Source organism: Castanea sativa, chromosome 1, assembly GCF_040712315.1.
Source record: "Castanea sativa cultivar Marrone di Chiusa Pesio chromosome 1, ASM4071231v1".
Classification (NCBI taxonomy): Eukaryota; Viridiplantae; Streptophyta; class Magnoliopsida; order Fagales; family Fagaceae; genus Castanea; species Castanea sativa.
Genome location: NC_134013.1, coordinates 45,061,568 through 45,082,500, shown reverse-complemented (window position 1 = coordinate 45,082,500; position 20,933 = coordinate 45,061,568). Strand labels below are relative to the sequence as shown.

Below are 20,933 nucleotides of genomic sequence, written 5' to 3'. Positions count from 1 at the left end.
ATTGACAAAGGGTACAAGAAGCTATAAAACTTCACCCGAGAAACATAAAGATGATCAAGGATTTTCAAGGGGGTACAAAGAATCCATAAAAATGCATGAATGTAATGAAACAAGATGCTATGGATGACAAGATAAAAGAAACATACAAAACAAGTGAAAAACAATGCATGCAGAGGATCTTGATGGATCAAGAGGTGTCGAGAAGCTATCGAGCATACCTCGATGGATCGAACAATTATCGAGGGGACAGGAACTTTCTCGATCGATCCACAAGCTATCGAGAGGTGTCGAGATTGCGATAAGATGCAACTGAGAAGCTTGACGAACAAGCCAAGTATCGAGAGGTGTCGAGAAGGTATTGAGATGGCTTAAAATCAGTTTTTCAAGAAGCGAAAAACATAGATATGAATCCAATCAAACATGCAACTCAGCCAAAGATCCAACCAACATTTTAACCTCTCAAAACATCTCTCAATCAACAAAGAGTTAAGCATTGAGCTCCCAAAAACACACACACACACTAAACAACTCTAACCAATTTTATATTTCAAAAACAAGCTAAGATAGTTTAGTGAGCATACATCAACGCATGTAAACCTTGTGATGGCCAAATCACATTGTACCTGCACATGTATCAAGAGTAGCAAAGAATATTGCGTGTTGTGTGTGTAAAACATCGCAAGATTGCATAAGTGTCTTAATGTTATGACGATTTGAGATATGAGAAAATCACTTTAACTCACACACAATCATAACTGTTTTATGGGGACTGCCAACTTCGAGGTACATCTTATAACTCCCACATCCCCTAAAAAACACGCTTGCAATCATATTTAAAGCATTTTTGTTCTTTTTACGTTTATTTTCTTTGCATATTTTCTTTTTACTAAGCAAACCATGCATGGGTATACAAAGTAGAAAGAAGAAATACCCAATTATGTTAAGTTTTTGACATTGCAATTTTGCTATGCCGAAGCATACAGATGTCATTAACATTGCACTTTTGCTATGCCGAAACATACAGATGTCATATCATGATTGGCGGGTAACAGTGGTGAGATGGTTATTTATGCCATTCTCTTAGGATTTTCTAGTCCTTCCCATCAAAAAGAGTGATACGAGTGTTAAGCACAAGAGATCACTTAACCTTGCTCATCACAAACAAAGAGCCACAAAGCTCACTTGCTTAGTTATGCATAAGGATGCTCATCTAAGCTACAAGAGATACAAAGTTTAGAAAACTCTGTTTCAATGGCCATTTTAAGGTTCACAAGAACCGATGTACACAAACACACACTGTTTTTGTATTTTTTTGATTTTTTCCTTTTTTTATTTTGAAAAAATAAAAACAAAATAAATACTGAACAACCAAACAAAAACAGACAAACAACATAAGAGCATGAAAGAAACATGCATATGCATGAAGGCATGATAGAAAAATGAAGATGCATGAAAGCATGATTTCAAAAGCAGAAAAGAAATCAAGCAAAGAGAGTCCTACTTTAGTTAGAAAGAATTAAAGCAGAGGACAAACAGAAAAGACAATTAAGTCTTAGGCTCCTTTTTCACCCACACAGCACGAGTCTTTGGCCGTAAAGATGAAAAGGCACGTGTCCTAGTATGTTTACTAAAGGACATAGAAGAATTAAGATTCTCTTGAAATTGAGTTAAAAAGCTCAAGACTTTTAATAACTCTCCAAACAAAGGTGTAGGTCCTTGAGAGGAAACCTGTAACCGTTTGGACACTTGCCTTTAAGGATACAACTTAAAGCAATTAGGACGAATGTGTCCAAAAACACCACAATGGTGACAAACATGAGGTCTAACAAAGGGTTTAGAATTAGCCAAAACAGTTTTGGATTTCATACCTTTCTTACCTTTCTCGGATTAAGGCACAATGACAATCCATGATCCAGAAGCCGTGGAAGAGGAAGGGCCGGAGGAGACAGCATATCCTAAGCCAGTCTTATCAGAACTAGACTTTTGAGCACTCAAAACCTCATTAAGCTTTGTACTAGACATCCTCCTTATTTGAGTTCTAGCCTGACTAAGCTCAACCTCAAGATTCTTGACCTTCTCTTCTAATGAGGTGTTCTCTACAATGAGAGTCTCAACTAACCTTGTAGTCTCCTCTAGTTTGACTAACAATTCAGCTTTTTCAGTTTTTACCTCATTTAGCCCTTTTCTACAAAGATGAGAAGTCTTTTCAGATTTTATGAATTTAGTGCATAGCTTATCATAGGCTTCTTGAAGGGTCAACTTCTTGGGTACTTCATTATCAGAAGAATCCTCACTATTACTAGCACTCTCCACAATCACCTTATCAATTGAGGCAGCAAAGGCCATAACGTGACTACATTCATCCACATACTCATAAGAAGAGTCATTCTCAGTATCACTCCAAGTAGCAACCAACCCTTTATCTTCTGACTTCTTGGCCTTTTCCCTCATAAGGTAGTTTGGGCACTCTATCCTCATATGACCAAAACCCTTGCACTCATGGTATTGGATGAGAGGCTTCTCATTCTTACCCTTCCTAGAGGATTTAGATTTCCTAGGAGGTTTGCCCTTATCCTTCTTCCTAAATTGAAGAAGCTTGATAATCTCATCAGTTATGAAGGTTAGATCCTCATCCTCATCCTCATCTTCATCTTCATCTTCATCTTTAGAGTCCTCAATCTCTTCCTCTATACCCTTAAGGGTCAAGTTTTTACTCTTTCCACCTTTTCCCATTGAGCCTAATCCCATCTCATAGATTTGAAGGTTCCCTACAAGCTCAGTCAAAGGAATTTGATCAATGTCCTTTGCTTCTTCAATGGTAGTGATCTTGGGATGGAATCTTTCAGGTAAGGACCTAAGGATTTTCCTAACAATTTTGGATTCTGCTATAGACTTTCCAAGGTTGAAGGCAGAATTCACAATATCCTTGAGTTTGACATAGAACTCATCAAAGGTCTCATCCTCTTCCATCATTATTTCTTCAAAGCTATTAGTGAGTCTTTGAAGCTTCACAGTCTTTACAGCCATGGTACCTTCATAGGTGGTTTCAAGAATGGTCCATGCTTCCTTGGCAACTTCCGTGGATGATATTTTCTTGAATTCCTCATTAGTCACCCTACAAAACAAAGCATTCAAGGCCCTACTGTTGAAATTTTCCGCTATGATTGTTGCATCATCCCAATCCACCGGCGATTCCTTTGGCTTAATCCAGCCAACTTCAACAGCTTGCCATCCCCGTTCACCTAGAGCCTGCAAAACAAATTTCATACGAATTTTCCAGTATGCATAATTAGTTCCATCAAATAAAGGAGGAATCAAAAGAGATTTTCCGCGATCCATAACAACGGGGTCAAGGATCACACTCAGGAAATTAATCCGATCAGAGTGTACCCACTTTGATACCACTTGCTGGGAAATTTAGACCCAGTTGATAGAATTAACAAGTTTTAAACCCAAGTTGTTAATTAGGTTTATTATAAATAAACTTGTTAAAATAAACAAACATCAATATCATGTCATAAATAATATGCAGCGAAAAAATAAATAAGACAAGATATGATAACCTAGGAAAACCAATGAAACCAACCAGTTTCACAGTAAAAAACCTAGGGGGAAACCTTCCCAAAAAGCAATTCACTATAGTAAAGAGAAGTTTCAGATCTAGTACAAAACCTTTGTCCTTAGACTCTACAATCCCCGTAGATGAACTCACAGAAGAAACCTTCTACCGCTTCAGAACCTCTGAACTCTTCAATATATGAACACTTCCCTTTGATGCACGGATCCCAGTACGTGACTCACTCCTTTACACGAATCCCAGTACATGACTCACACACGAACTTAAGGAAGAAGAATGTTGGCTGCAAAGTTCTTCACTTCATTAATAATGAAGATCAAGAAGCACTTGGTTACAAAACCCTAAAGCGCAAAAGACGCAGTAGCCTTTTTCAGAGAGAATAAGGCTTCGGTCACCTTTTGCATATGTTCTCCTTGTATTTTTTTTATGTGACGGCCTCTAAAATAAGCCTTATATATGTCTAGGGTTGTGAGAAAAGAAACCCTACACAAATACAAAAGCCTGGCCCAAAAATCAAATTTGAAAATTTGAATTTTCGTAACCTCGATAGATACCTCGATAGATAGCAGGTGTCGAGCTTCATTAAACCTCGATAGATAGCTATCTGTCGAGAAGCTATCGAGCAGCTATCCGCAGGTGTCCAGCAGGTGTCCAACTATCTATCCAGCTTTAGTGATGACCTAGGAAAACCAATGAAACCAACCAATTTCACAGTAAAAAACCTGGGGGGAAACCTTCCCAAAAAGCAATTCACTATAGTAAAGAAAAGTTTCTGATCTAGTACAAAACCTTTGTCCTTAGACTCTACAATCCCCGTAGATGAACTCATAGCAAAAACCTTCTACCGCTTCAGAACCTCTGAAATCTTCAATATATGAACGCTTCTCTTTGATGCACGGATCCTAGTACGTGACTCACTCCTTTGCATGAATCCCAGTACGTGACTTATACACCAACTTGAGGAAGAAGAATGTTGGCTGCAAAGTTCTTCACTTCATCAATAATGAAGATCAAGAAGCACTTGGTTACAAAACCCTAAGGCGCAAAAGACGCAGTAGCTTCTTTCAGAGAGAATAAGGCTTCGGTCACCTTTTGCATATGTTCTCCTTGTATTTTTTTATGTGACGGCCCCTAAAATAAGCCTTATATATGTCTAAGGCTGTGAGAAAAGAAACCCTACACAAATACAAAAGCCTGGCCCAAAAATCAGATTTGAAAATTTGAATTTTCGTAACCTCGATAGATACCTCGATAGATAGTAGGTGTCGAGCTTCATTAAACCTCGATAGATAGCTATCTGTCGAGAAGCTGTCGAGCAGATATTCGTAGGTGTCCAGCTATCTATCCAGCTTTAGTGAACACATTTTCTTCACTTGTTTCTTGGTCCAATCTTCATGGCTTTAATACTAGACTTGAACAACATGTTCTCTGAAGTATTAAACACATCCTAGATCTACCCAAATACAAGTAAAGTGTATTTTGTCAAAGTATTAGTCAACTACATAAAATATGTCCTTAACACTGTCCAATTGGTACAATTGCACTAATGATTCAAACCTAGAGTTTCACATTGAATCAAATATTTATCAAATGTGCTAAGAGGTAGGTCAATCTATTTCTGATTATTATTCTCAGACTTCCTCTATGTGGGAACAACTTTCTACTGCAGATCCTTCATTATGGTATGTTGAGGACATTGAGCTCTTTGCCAAATATTGAGGCTGTCGTCAATTTATGCATTCCATGATGGCTTTATGTGAGGATTTTGAGCGTACTAGGGCTTCTCTACTTAGCTAGTCTCCTACTCCTTCTCTTGATGCTGCAGTTAAGGAGCTCATCTCTGAAGAGAATCATCGACCTTCTTATCACATGCCATCCTCTGACCATGTGTTGGCTACACCCTCTCTTCCCCCACAGCCTTCCATTGCTGCAATCATTGCGCCTCCACACTTAACCTCTAGGCTTCCCTCCTCTCAGTCTTTGAAAGGTACTTGCTGCGAGTTTTGTCATGCCAAGGGCCATGACATCTCTGTTGGTCACAAACTGTATAAATTCATGCAAGAGCATAATAAAGCTCCTCCTCCTCGGGCATCTACTATGTGTCCCTCAGATCCATCGGTTCCTATAGGTCTATCTTTGGCTTCCTCACTTACTACAACTAATATTGAGGCAGTAGCTCAATAGGTTTTATCCCGAACTTCCACTGCCCTTTTGGTCGCTTTAGGTAACCATTTTTGGTTTTTTGATACTGCATGTTGTAACCATTTGACCCCTGATGAATCACAATTCTTTGATAAAGCACCCTTAGCACATCCTATCTCTATTTACATTGCTGATGGAACTCCTATGCCTATTAGTCATAAAGAAACAATCTCTACTCCTAGTATATCCCTTAGTGACACTTTTCATATTCCAAAATTGTCCCTCAATTTGCTTTCTGTTGGTAAACTCTGTGAATTAGGAGTGGATATTCTCTTTACTAACCATGGTGTGGATGTGCAAGATCCTTGGATGGGTCAAGTGCTTGGGACAGGCTGTAAGGTTGGACGTATGTTTAAGATTCACGACCTGAAGATTCCTTCACAAGTTGTCTCTGCTGCTGCTACTACTACTACCACCCTCTCGCCTGAATTATGGCATGCTCGTCTCGGTCATACGTCTTTATCTCGTCTTCAGCTGTTAGGTTCTCAAGGTCATTTAGGTTCAATTCAATTTTCGAAATTTGATTGTAATTCCTGTCATTTTGGCAAACAAACAAAATTGCCCTTTAATAATAGTGACTCTTTTTCTTTTGCACCTTTTGATCTTGTACATTCTGATATTTGGGGTCCGTCACCGGTTCCCACTGAGGGGGGATCTCGATATTTTGTCATATTTGTGGATGATTTTTCTCGATATACTTGGATTTATCTGCTTCACCATAGGTCTAAACTTGTGTCCATTTACCAAACATTTCATAAAATGATTGAAACATAGTTCAATCGCACCGTTAAGATCTTTCGGTCAGATAATGCTCAAGAATACAGTGATAAATCTTTCTTGTCCTTTTTAGATTATAAAGGTACTCTCCCCCATCGCTTTTGTCCTTATACCTTTCAACAAAATGGTCATGCAAAATGAAAACATCGTCACATTCTTGATGTTGTCTGCACCCTTCTCATTTTTTCCTCTCTTCCTAAGCGCTTTTGGGGTGAGGCAGCACTCACTTCTTTCTACGCCATTAATCGCGTTCCTTCACCGACCACACACAACAAATCACCCTTTGAACTCCTTTATGGTCAAACCCCTAACCATTCTTTGGGTTTTTGGTTATGCTTGTTTTGTCTCTCTTCCTCCTCATGAACGAACAAAGCTCCAACCTCGTGCTCGTCTAGGTTGCTTCCTTGGCTATGGTGTTCCCCAAAAGTGTTTTCTTTGCTATGACCCCATCTCTCATCGCCTTCTATCTCCCGTTATGTTGAGTTCTAGGAACATCGTCCTTTTATGAGTCTTCAGCAATTTCCTATGTTTTCTTCCTCAAAGTGTCCTATTTTTACTGATCTTTTCATTCCTCTTTATCCTGAATTTGTGGAGGATTCTTCAACATTGGCTGCCTCTCTAGACAACTCATCTCCAGTTTTGTCCCTGGCACATGACCCACCTGTCTTGGATCCTATGGCACCACTATCTACTAAGCCTCTTGTTGGTCCTAACCTTCATCGCTCTACTCGGGTAAGCATTCTTTCTCCTTATCTCACTGATTATCACTATTCTTTTGCTCTTGCCACCCTCTATGAGCATCACACCTATCATGAGGCCCATACTAACCCTCTTTGGTAGCAAGCTATGTCCAAAGAACTAGATGTCCTTCACAAAAATCACACTTGGGATATGGTTAATTTTCCTCCTAGTCAGTCTGTAGTAGGTTGTAGGTGGATTTACAAGATCAAGAGCAAGACTGATGGATCTGTTGAACAATACAAGGCTCGCCTTGTTGCCAAAGGCTTTACTCAGGATTATTGCATTGACTATGAGGAAACATTTACTCCTGTTACTTGCCTTACATCTGTCAGATGTCTCATTGATGTGGCTGTCATTTGCCATTAGCCTCTTTATCAAATGAATGTGAAGAATGCTTTCCTCAATGGAGACCTTCAAGAAGAAGTGTACATGTAACCACCCCTGGCTATACTCACTCAGGCCGTCAAGTTTGTCGTCTTCATCCTGCTCTTTATGGCCTTAAGTAGGCTCCTTAGGCTTGGTTTAAAAAGTTTAGCTCAGTTGTTACTCAACAGGGTTTCACTTCAAGTTCTCATGACACTGCTCTCTTCGTTCAATGATCCTCTGCTAGTATCACTCTTATTCTTCTTTATGTTGATGACATGATTATTACTGGAGATGATTCTACAGGTATCCGCTCTCTTCAGCACTTCCTTAGTCAGTATTTTAAGATGAAAGATTTGGGCACTCTCAGCTATTTTTCTTGGGCTTGAGGTTACCTCATCCTCTGATGGGTACTATCTATCCCAAGCTAAATATGCTTCTGACCTTCTCTCCAAGGCTGGTATCATAGACAACAAAACGGTTTCCACTCCCTTGGAATACAATGCCAAGCACACACCCTTGGATGGCGAACCTATATCAGATGCTACTCGTTATCGTCAGCTGGTTGGTAGTCTGATCTATCTCACTGTCACTTACCCGGATATTTCCCATGCCGTGAGTATGGTTAGTAAGTTCATGGACGCCCCTTGTTCTGTCCACTATGCTGTTGTTCTTCAGATTCTCCAATATGTCAAGGGCACACTTTATCATGGTCTTCACTACTCCTCTCAATCTTCTCTCGAGCTCCGTGCTTATTCAAATGCAGATTGGGCAGGTGATCCAAACAATCAATGCTCCATCACAAGTTTTTGTTTCCTGTTCAGTAATTCTCTTGTCTCATGGCGTAGCAAGAAGCAAGACGTGATTTCCCGTTCCAGTACCAAGGTTGAGTATCGTGCCCTTGCTAACACCACCTGCGAGCTTGTCTAGCTTCGATGGCTCTTGGCTAACATGGATGCTCCACAGCCTACGGCCACTCCTCTTTATTGTGATAATTGTAGTGCTATCTACATTGCTCATAACGATGTCTTCCATGAATGCACCAAGCACATTGAGATCGATTGCCACATCACTCGCCAGCTTCTCAAGAAAGGCAATCTCAAGTTATTCTCCATCTTCTCTACCGACCAACCTGCTGATATCTTCACCAAAACTCACTCGCCTAGTCATCTTCGAGATCTGATATCCAAACTTCAATTGGCTTCCTCCTTGCCATCTCGCATTTGAGGGGGGATGTTAGTATATAGCTTAATTTAATCTAGCCCATCGGGCCTAGCCCAGTATACAATACTTGCAGTACACTCATATTACTTGTATTTCACACATACTTAGCCTATATAAGGCTCTCTATTGCATAGTATTATTTACACAGAATATACAGACTATTCAATCTTTCTTTCCCTCACTTTATATTCTTTGAATGTAATAATTATTAGAGGCAGAAGATGTGATACCCAAATTGGCCATGAAAGAGATTGTATGAAAGGCAAATAGTTTCAATACTTTTGCAGGTAACTATGGTTAAGTTTTCTATACTTTGGCATGAGAAAAATGTTTGAGCTAAGATTTAATGTTATTTGTGTTCTATATTCATTCTTGTATTTTTGAATCCACAAATTATTTCAAAAAGAGTTTCGAATTACTGAACTAACATTGAGTTCAAAGTACATGTTTTCTCAAGAAAACTAAATGAAAATACCCAGCAATGGAAAAGACACAGTCCACTGGTTTCTCTAAATTAGGTTGTCATGGCTGTTTTTGTCAAAGAAGAAAGCTGGTGAGACGTTACTCTTTGTGATTGGAAACCTTATTAAAGCTTGGGTCCAGCAAATCACTTCATGCCCTGTTGCTACGGTGTAATCCTTCGCTATATATGCTTAGGAGTGCAATGCAGTCAGCTGGGAAGATAGTAGTGGAAGGAATTGTTACGTTGTAAATAAAATTTTGACTAATAGTAGTGGAAGGAACCACCAATTACAACAAAAAATAAAAAACAAGGAAATTTAAGAAAATAAAATTCTAATTATAGCTGAAGCTGATATTAGAAGAAGGAGAAATTTCATGTAGAATAGATCTATTGACTCATAATTTTACCCCATTATAATAGTTATACACTTTCATGCTTCAATGTAACTACAAAGTTTCCTCTAATTACTTTAATGTTATTAATGATTTTATTTTGGAAATTGGTTTAGTGTTAGTTTTAAAATTTATTCTGTCTAACATTTTGATTTGTGTCCTTTTGTAAAAAAAAATAAAAGAATGATACATTTCAAAACTTCTCTATTCAATCTCGTTGTTATTTGCATTATTACCAATTAGATGAGATCAAATATCCCATCATGAAAAATATTTATTAGCATCTAATAGTATAATATTCAATTACACAATAATGTAATTGCTCATATGATTGAGAGACATTAACTTATGTCGTGTATTTGAGAGCTGTAATTTTAATTAGATTAAGAGAAATGCCATTGATATGGCTTATTCTTTATATCAATGGGCTATGATAAACAATTTTGCAATTCCAGTTACTCATCATCTTTATTTGATTTGAATAATGTTCAAATATAGCATGAAAATTTGTTTGATTATTTATATAGAAATTGCGTAAACACACACATGTATCTAAAAGCGATTACTAACTATTGGGGAAAATAGCTATAGGAATGAGCATGTAATTGAATGTGTGATTGCAAATGAAAAAAAATCAGGAATATTTGAAATTTTAATCTTTTAGTGATTATATAATTTGGTTCAAATGTAGACTTTTATTGAGCAATGAAATTCAACCCTTTGATACCATCTTTTATATTTCTTATGAGAAAAAAAAAATACAATAACTTTTAAAAACTAACATTTATAAATTATAAATATAGGAAACTCATGCAAAGCACGGGCAAAAAATAAATTTTAATTGTTTCTGAATGTATTGACTGTAAGCTCAAGGCAGGGGTGGCAGAGGTTTTGTGCAAGTTGGATGTAGAGAATGCATATGTTTCTGTGAATTGGGCTTTTCTCATGTATATGCTACAGTGGTGTAGTTTTTTAGAAAAATGGAGAAGATGGATTATATTTTTTATCTCAACTGTCAAATTCTCTATTCTAATTAACGGTATTCTATCTGATTTCTTTGGGAGCTCTAGGGGAGTTTCCACAAAAAGATAGTGTTTGAACCATACTCAGTTGATCCTATTGTGGTAGCTAGAAAATTCACAAAGTCTACAATTCTCATGAGATGGCATGGGAAGCTGTCAAGTGTAGAGGGAATATTAGGGAGTCGTGGAGTCCTCCAGGTTTAGTTAAGATCAAATTTGACACGTCAAATTTAGCTTCTGTGTGTCGAGATGAGATCACAAGATATATAGCTGATTTTTGTTTGAACCAAGGCTACGGATTTTGGGAATCCTTTGTGGGCTGAATCGTATGCTGCATTGTTGGCTACTTCTAAGGCAAAATAAGAGGGGTTTTCTTTGGTTATTTATGAGGGGAGCTAAGTGTTATCCACCCTCTTCTTTGCTCCAATATGATAACTATTGGTCTATAACTTATACCATACCAGAAATTTGATTACATTTTTTTCTTTTTTCTTTTTTCTTTTTTCTTTTTTCTTTTTTCTTTTTTCTTTTTTTGTTGTTGATAGCTTTACACTCTATTTGGTTTGCTATAAAATGTTATACAAAAAACATTTTCAGTATTTTACCATATTTATCTGTTTCATTGTAAAATTTGAAATTGTTTTCCGTTAACCGTAAAATTCTTTATAAAAAGTTTTTGCCTTAAAACTTGGTATAACACTTTACAAAAACACACTGTGACCCTCTCTCTCTCTCTCTCTCTCTCTCTCTCTCTCTCTCTCTCTCTCTCCTTAGTGCAACTTTTCACCAAATGAGATTCTCGAGTTTGAGTAGGTAACAATTCGTCTGAGTAGTATTTTGTTTATTTGCTGAATAAAAATGCATTTATCAAAACAAGAGAAAGATTGGAAGCATCCCAAAAGTTTAAAGCAACCAAACTTGCAACAAAAAAAAACCCACGTAGCTAAATCAAGTAATTGCTCTCAAATTTGTCATAGTAACAACTATCTAGTAATTGCTCTCAAATGGGGCTCCCTAAATCATATGTGCTCCCATTATCCGACCATTTTGGTAGTAATGAGTAAGAGAATTATGAATTAGTTTCGGTAAGGAACCTTTTTTGATTGAAGTTTTGGTAAGTAACAATCATGTCTAATTACACAATATTACATAGAATTTACCCTTACGTCACCTCCATAATAGGGAAAATATACTCATTCCATAATATGGAAAATATAAACAATACCCAAAGGATAAGGCATTGATAAATAATTAAAAATAATGAATAAAGAAGAGAGGGGAATAGGTCTAACCTTTTTTTTAAATCATTTAAGTGAGTGAGAGACCAAACGAATGAGACTAAGAGATCTCCAGCACTGTTTGATGAGCGAACAATTACATTTACTTTTTACCTACCTACTATTTCAAATACACTTTCTAACAGATTTTCTATTCTTTCTCTATTTCATTTAAATATTAGTTGATATAATAGTATGAGAGAAAAGAAATCAAGAAAAAAGAGAAAAATTGATATAATGGTAGTTGCTATAATTTTTTAATAAAAAAAAATCCAATTGCTAATGTACAGTAGTCCATTAGACTTGATGAGCTATTGTTTATGAGCAAAAAAATATTTTGTGATTTAGAGAAACCATTGGAGACCTTTTTGTTTTAGTTTCATTCTCTATTGAAGAGATTATTTTGCTTTTTACATATGCTGTTAGAGATGCTCTAAGTTCATCTTCTTGAAACCTATCACTTAGTTCACATGACACTTTAACAAAGTACAGTTATTTCGACGTGGTTAAATAATTTAATTTCTTCAAAGAAACCCCTTCATTTCTTAAAACTCAAATAAAATGAATTCATTCAAAATAATGAATATGAACGATTTTGTGACTTAACATAGAGGATGAAGATACATGTATGTGAAAGATTCGCAAACAAAATTTTGCGAGAATAACATTCTTTTTACTTTAATGCTTGGAACTGGCAACTTTTACTTAGCTTGACTGTAATGTAATTAGAAAGTTCAGTGAGGACTATAATATGCAGGATTGTCTTAGGATTGAAGTAAGATTATGATAAATGCCCCAAAACCCTTCCGATTGACCATTCTGTCATCCCAAAAGGCAACCTGAGCACTTAACAAGAATTATTAAACAAAGCTCAAAACATATAGGAAATACACTTTGAGCACTGAATGAGTATAAGGAACCATTAAACAAGCACAAATTAGCAATAACCACTGTTTTGGGAGATGAACATTACAGGTAAACTAAGCAGATACATGCAGGGAAGAGTTTAAGTTAAGTCTCATACAGAAGCAGGTGCTTGCTTTTCTTGTTCAGTGCCTCTCTCCCCATCACCTTCTTGACCCCCTTTATATCCATTCTGTAAAAGTGTATGCTCGGTGGGTAAATTCTTCTTGGCTTTCCTACCCCCTTCAACTTTCCACAGATCCCACACCCGAGTTTTTGGTGGAGGTGATGCATCTCCGATAGGTGCAACTAATCCTGGCTTGCCATCATCAATAACCTCATCAATGAGCCCATATTCCTTAGCTTCCCAAGGATTCATGAAATTATCACGGTCTGTGTCCGCTTCAATCTGCAAATAACCACCCAAAATAGGAAAAAATAGAAAGAGTGAAGAAAAATGGAGAGGTAGTTGGACATTAATAGAAATGTAGCGAATAAGGGAATATGATCTGAGACACAACCTGCTCTATAGGCTTCTCTGTGATTCTTGACAGGATTTTGTTCAGCTTAATTTTGTGATACATCATTTCTCTTATTCGTATACTCATGTCCGTCACCTGGAATTACATGTGACCATTACGTGAGACACAACCCTTAAGACCACTAATGGAGGGATCAGCCTCCTCTAAACATATCAAGTGTCCTTTCTGTATCAATATTTAACCAAATAGAGCCAACATAACTTCCAAACATTATAAATGCAATACACATGTTCACTTGCACTTAAAGAGAAAAACCAAAATTTGACCAGAGTCTTGTAGCCTTGCCTTGTCAAGCAAGAATATAATCTGCCAAGGCTCCATTCTTCTGCTATGAAACTTATCCAGAAGCTAAAATTCCTTTTTAATAGTTAACCATAATAGCAGGAATTTTAATTTAAAAAATCAAACAAAACTTCTTTTTAAATACACCGTAGATCATTTTCATACAAATATTTGAAAACAACCAGTCACCAGCCCTCATTCTAAGCAAACTATCTACTTCAAATTTACAAATGGTAAATGCACTCTAAATTGGAATTTAATCAGCCATTTAAGGCTAACACTTGAAGATCCAACAAGGTTAAACCTTAGTCCAAAGAATGTATTCAAGTTTTTCACTAAACAAATAAAGCTGTTTGCTTCTTTCTATATTTTTACAAAGGAACAGCAAAGAAAACAAAAGTGCAGACCCAATGTACACTCAAGGAAGAAGAGTAAAAATTACAATTTAAGAGAGTCTAAAATTCAGCAAACAGTTAGAATTTTCTTCCCTCAAGTCTAAACCTCAGCACGCTTTACATGAAAAATGAACTCTATTTAATTTATACCAAACAAGCTAAGGAGAAATCATATGAACATCAAGAGATTTAGAAAATAAAAGGAAAAAATACATATTCAAAAATGAAAAGAATTCTGTGACATGGACGTTACAACTGCCTTCAGGAACCCATATAGCCATGCCTTAAATTCTAGCTTGACAACAAACTTTTGGACCCTGAATAAAAAAAAATTCAAGCAAGCTGAAGGGAAATGACAACGAAGAAAAACATATCAGGAGATAATTAGTTGTTGTTCCTTCCATTTAGAGCAATAGCAGTTAAACTAAACATCGTGTCCTAAATGATTTTCTTCACTTTTTTGTATGATCCTCGCCTTAAATCAATCTACTTTTGAAATCTAATATAATAAGAGGGTCTGGACATGACACATTTTGGTACAGCATCGTATATCTAGTGGTGCAAATCCACAGCATTGATCTTGGACCAAACTAATTTCTTGGAATGGCCTCTGACTCTAATTAACATCAAGAAAATGCGTGCAAACCATGAAAGTAACCCCAGGTAGTTTTTTTTTTGGTGTTAGGGTTGGGAAGGGGGGGGGTTGTAAAAGAGAGAAAGGGAATTAGGAAGCCAAACTGGATAAATAAAATAATTAAAAAAAAAAAAAGAATTGTTTGGAAAATCATTTTAATTTGTAAAAGATCAGTGTCAGTCTCATCCTATAATGTCACATCCAATGAATTAATTCATCCCATATATGCTGGTAGTTATTGCTTTGGACAGGAATTTGATACCATATAGATTGCTTTGACATTTCAAGCAGAGGTGTAGTCTAACAGGTCTACAAATTATTATGCATTTGCTACTATTGCAAAAAGTTATGAAATGTTTAATTTCTCTTTTAATCTCATGCTCATCCAAATTCTCTTGGATAGCTAACATATATGTAAGGTCTGCTATGACTCTCACAGCTATAATGCCAATATTGGTAGCATTTTGTTAGCACTTCAAAGTGAAACAGTTAAACCAAAGTAATGGTCATGGAAAAGCACAAGGAAGCCCATAACTAACATTATTGTTGGATATGTACTTGTGAGTGAAGTCCCCCACATTGAATAATAATAATAAAAGTGCATGGTTAATATAATGTATAGGGACACCAATTGGCCCAAAAACTTAAACAAATTTGTTTAAGCCCAATTATGTTATATAAACCACTCATTCTTCTCATTAATATTCACTATAGGACTTCACTCACAAGTGTATACCCTAAAAATTATGATTGGTAGTTTATGGGGAAATGAGAGGATAAGGATAGGATGGAGATTTTCTTTTCTCTTGTTTTGGTGTGTAGAGGAGAAAAGGAAAACGTTTTTAATTTACTATTGTACCCTTTCTTTCTTTTTCTTTTTCTTTTTTTTTTTTCTTTTTTTTGAGAAGTAACAAAAAAATTTATTAAAAAAACAGAAACCAAGTACACAAGGTGTACTCAAGGTGAAGTACAATCAAACTCTCAAACTACAATGCTTGATCATATCTTTTAGAGTAAAACAAGGAGAAGACTGAAAAGCAAAACCCCAATCTAACAAGGTACAAAAGAAGAAGGTTTTAACACCAACAATAGAGCATTCATATCCCTCAAAACTTCTAGCATTCCATTCTCGCCAAAGACACCATAAGAGGCAATACGGCACAGCCTTCCTAAAGGCTATATTTTTATGCCTTCCAACAGATCCCTGTCAAACTGTGAACAAATTGATAACCCTCTCTGGCATAATCCATTGGAGTCCAGAGAAACAAAACATCATTTTCCACAGCTCCTAAGCTATTGGACAATGAAGAAGAAGGTGGTCCACAGAGTCCCCACACGTTTTGCACATGCAACACTAATCCAATACAATAATACCTCTCTTCCAGAGATTCTCAGTGGATAAAATCTTCCCTAGAGAAACAGCCCAAGAAAAGAAGGCCACCCTTGGTGGGACCTTCAATCGCACACCAATTTCCAAGGGAATGACATCTATTAGATGCGGATAGGGAGTGATAATAACTTCGAACCTTAAAATCCCTGCTCTTGGTAGGTCTCCAATAGGGTCTATCCATCCCCTCACCCCTAATAGGTTTGGAATAAATAAGTTCCATAAAAGCAACTAGAGGCTCCAGCTCCCAATCTTGGACCAGTCCAGATAATCGAACATCCCAATGGGACACCCCATTAGAGAGATGTAAAAAATCATCTATTGAGGATTCTTTATGACAACTGAATGAACTGATACTAAATAACTCCAGGAATGCCAACTGATACTATTGTACCCTTTCTTTGATGATTTAACATTTTTTTTAGTTGGAAGTACTTTTGGAATTACACATGAAAGATTTTTACTCTCCCTCTGAATCTGCTCACCTTTGGGTGATTTGGTAGGATTAAAAAGGGGCTAAATTGGGATGTCTTTTCCCTCCATATTCTCCCCTTCCCTTCTTTAATATCAGAATCAGAGAATTTTTTACATCCCTACCTTTCTCATCTCTATGCTTCCAAAACTCCCCATCCAATTATGTCAGGATATAAATTTATTATAACTTGTAATTTAATAGCCCCAAAATTCAGATGAGCACTTACTTTTCCTCCGGAAGTTCCAAGTGGTTGATGGATCATCACTCTCGAATTTGGCATGCAGAACCTCTTCCCTTTTGAACCAGCAGCAAGGAGAAATGCACCCATAGATGCAGCAAGGCCCAGGCAAACAGTTGAAACATCTGCCTTACACAACTTCATCGCATCATATATTCCCATCCCTACATGCATCAAATAAATAAAGTCATATAACATCATCAAATGTAGGCCAAGGTGTTTGTACGTTTACTGAACTCATTGAAGCTTTATCCAATTACTTGCAATGGCTACCAAAAAAAAATCCATTTTTTTGTGTTAGCCACATATATGTCCCATTTAAGGAGGTCCATTGGGGTTCACAATTTTAATGACTGAATTGATTGTCATCCTAACAAACCCTCCTTCCAGAGGGTGTGAATTGAGGTGTCTACAGAGGGCTTGGGACTTGTTAACTGGTTAGATTAAATTTCAGCCTCCATGCATAAGCAGTCTTGAAGTTCTTGATCTGTGACTCAGAAGTTCCATAGAAGAACTTAAAGCTTGAAGATATGGCAGGAAGTATGAACAAATAAAACATAAGATATAAACAAAGAATAGATCAGGCAAGTCCAACATTCATTAGTTAAACTAATTGTCAAAGACATTGTCACAATCCAATGAATAAGTTCAACACAGAAGACATCAACATTATCCACACTACCCCCTATCCCTATAAGTCACCATCTCTGACATATGACTGACAAATTCATACACACATATTGACCAGATGAAACTACTTTTCATAGTTGAGTTCTCTGTCAAAGACATGACAATCTTATTAATATCTGCAAAATGATGCACTTAATCCCCTGTTAGTAGAACAGATCCATTCCATATTAAAAAGCATTCAATCAATCCATTTCTTTATACAAAAAAATAATTGACCTCTTTGGCCTTTAACAGAAACCAACCAGTACAACAACTTTGCACTATTTCTGATCAAACTTCTTTAATTTTATCAACTTCATTCCAAACTCCCTTCAGAATTATCGTGGGTACTTCACGATGCATATTCAAACTGCCAACAGGAATTAAATTAAAAAAGGAACTCAACTCCATGCTTGGGTCCACAATGACCCTTGGGTCAAATGGCATTTCCTAGTGTTTCCAGGAGAACCATCAAGGGTTCAAACACCCTTCCCCCAAAAAATATGAAAAATGAAAAACTGCATGCTTGGGTCCAACATCAATCCTCAAGGAATCATAAACTTTCTTGCAAAACCAACATACCCTCAAACTTTATCGTATGCTTTATAGATACACACTGTTATCAACATAATGAAAAACACTTCTCCAAGTCAAAAGACGAACAAGCCTGTTAGGAGAATTTAAACTGAGCCTTTGTGTCAAATATTTATTTACTGCTCAGCATCTAGGGTTTGATGAGTTTTTTTTTTTTTTTTAATCCTGCATGCCTTGGACAATGCTCATTCGTCCAAATCATTTTGAATATTAGGGGTATCTTCTCTAAAAACATACCCAAATTATGTATCTTCTCTAGAAAATTCCTTTTCAACAAAGCTTTTAGCTTGTCTTCATTAATCTAAAAGGTAGGACAATAGGTTTTTAATGAGATCTAGCCAGTATTAAATATTCAGAAGATTGCACAAATAAGCAGTCTGCAACATCAAATGACATCCTTCAACATATCCATCAAAAACTTGTACACATCTATAGCACCAACATCTTTTACAGGTTGACCCATTTCGATAAAAACCTACAAATTCAAAGTCCTCAAACAAACCAAGAACTACCTCATAACTTTCATAACAAATTTTGGGGATATACATATTTCAAGCGACCTATGTATTATAAGTTTGCAAATCCAATATTCATTGATTAAGCTGTTTGTGTTGTTCAGGCGAACCTAAAGGCACAGAAATAAGATTGAACTGAATGCTGAAAAAATGGAAAACATCTCATTATGTATTCATACAGAAAACTGATCTTACTGCAGAAGTATCTACTTGTTACTGAATATCATATGTGGTAGCTGGAATTTACATAAAGGAAATCATGGAACATGGTATATCTGATATGTACAAAACATATTTAACCGTACTGTTGTTTTCAACAAGTAGTGCAAGCAAAAAGCATTCTAGTAAGGGCAGATATAGGTGATGCAGACTGAAATAAATAATAAGAAGGGAAAGCAGAGTATGTATTCTTCCCCTTATTTGGATGCAAGGTAGGAGGGATGAAGAAAAAAGGATACCCCCCCGGAAAAAAAAAACTTTTGCTTCTCCTTTCTTCTAAAAGCCATTTGGTTCTTAAGTGCTTAACTAAACTTTCACTCAACTTATTTGTCAATTTATTCCTTTGAGGTGCTCATTATTTTTCCTCTTTTTACCTGCAGTAAATTTTTTCAGCCGTTATGTTGACAAGCCCAATTGACTAAAGCATACTGCTATTCAAGCTAGAACTCTTATTAGCAATCAACCTAAATTCAAGTTTCACTCGTCTCATACAAGATGACCAACATAGATAGCAAAGTCCACCCAATTGACAAGCATCTCATTTCTTTTATCACCAGTCAGTATTAGCTCAGATACTCATAAAATATGAAGAGACACAACAATGATAAGCATAAGGAAAAAGCACAAAGATCAAACATACCAGCAGTAATAGAGCCACCAGGTGAATTAATAAACAATTTAATATCTTTCTTTGAGTCTTCAGCATCCAGAAATAAAAGCTGGCTTATGATCAAATCTGCTGTCATGTCATCCACCTGCACATCATTCAGGGGGAAAATCTGAATATTTTAGGGTAATATTTTTTTTCTTTTTTTTCCCCAAGTTTTGGGGATATGAGAAAAGAAGGGGTTAGGAATGGGAAGAACATTTGAGTTTACAAATGTCTGAACTGCAACACATGCAATTAGAATCATTCAACATTAACAGCTACCTCAATTTTAACTAACAGGTTCCATGATTCCCAAAATTAAAACCATACACTCCCAAAAGTTCATAGGGATGAACTGAATAGCTAATAACCAACAAAACCCATCTCAAAAACACAACCTTTCATTCACATAACTCAACCTCAACTACTAGCAAATGTTGCAAATCATCAAAACTCACAAAAACCCATATCCAGACCCAATATTTTAAGCCAATAACAACCAGCTACCCTATACAGATAAACCCACCGCCTATCTAGAATCTCACTTCCCTATATCCTCAACAAAAGCAACATAGTACCAATAACCAAAAATCAGCAAACCCATCTCAGAAATCCTACAACTAATGCAAAGTAACAAAACAAATACCAACTTTTACAATTCTAGAGAGAGAGAGAGAGAGAGAGATACCTGAGAGCCCAAGAATAAAATTCTCTGGCGGAGAAGCATGTTGGTAGTGTCAAGCTCCTCGAATCTGGGCAGCCATGAAGCTGAAGTTGCAGAGTAATCTTGGAAAACATCCCAGTTGGTCGATAAGGTCTGCTTTGAAGATGAGCTTTTCAAAGCCTTGATTGTGGAAATGGGTTTTATACTTCTTCTTTTTCTAATATTACTGATAAGACCAGTAGCGTTCTTCCTTATTATGGTCACAATTGGGAACTGTGAGTGTAGAACGCCATGGTTGAAGCACATAGAATTTGAAGGTGAGGATGCACACGACAAACTCAAACTCATCTCCATATTTCTCTCTCTGAGTTTGCCTCTGTTGCTTTCTTTGCTTGGGATATTTGTTGAACCAACAAAATATAATCGAGTTGCTACAGTGAATCAGAGTCTAAAGACTCAAGATGATAGTTTTCTAAATAGTTTGAAAAGATGTTAACTAACTAAAATGGTTTGAAAATTGGTGTTATTTAAAAACAAATCCATAGAAATAGTAGCAGATATGAGATAACCCCATTGCCTGAGTTGCCGTTGAAAAAGAAGGAGAGAGCGAGCGAGGAGATGCTTCGTCGTTTTTGCCGTTTCAATACTTCTTCTCTAAACTCCTGTTCAAAGAAAAAGCCCTAATAAGGGTAGTTCTAAAAAGCGAAAATAGGAAATTAGCAATAATTT

General features: G+C 36.5%; 1 protein-coding gene across 1 annotated transcript; it reads right to left on the bottom strand.

Moving 5' to 3' along the window:
* Positions 1-12,898: 12,898 nt before the first annotated feature.
* On the bottom strand, positions 12,899-20,860 carry LOC142621075 (ATP-dependent Clp protease proteolytic subunit 3, chloroplastic). The gene is made up of 5 exons (XM_075794392.1): positions 20,229-20,860; positions 19,532-19,646; positions 16,883-17,058; positions 13,463-13,558; positions 12,899-13,350 (listed from the first exon to the last, which is right to left on the bottom strand). Exons 1-5 carry the CDS (start codon positions 20,556-20,558, stop codon positions 13,057-13,059), a joined length of 1,011 nt encoding a protein of 336 aa, XP_075650507.1. The 5' UTR covers positions 20,559-20,860; the 3' UTR covers positions 12,899-13,056.
* Between the last annotated feature and the right edge of the window lie 73 nt (positions 20,861-20,933).

Coding starts and splice junctions, on each gene's coding strand:
- LOC142621075 (XM_075794392.1), bottom strand. CDS start 20,558: ATGGAGATGAGTTTGAGTTTGTCGTGTGCATCCTCACCTTCAAATTCT. Junction 17,059..19,531: donor TGGTGGCTCTATTACTGCTG/GTATGTTTGATC, acceptor TGATGCATGTAG/GGATGGGAATATATGATGCG. Junction 13,559..16,882: donor TTGGAACTTCCGGAGGAAAA/GTAAGTGCTCAT, acceptor ATGTAATTCCAG/GTGACGGACATGAGTATACG.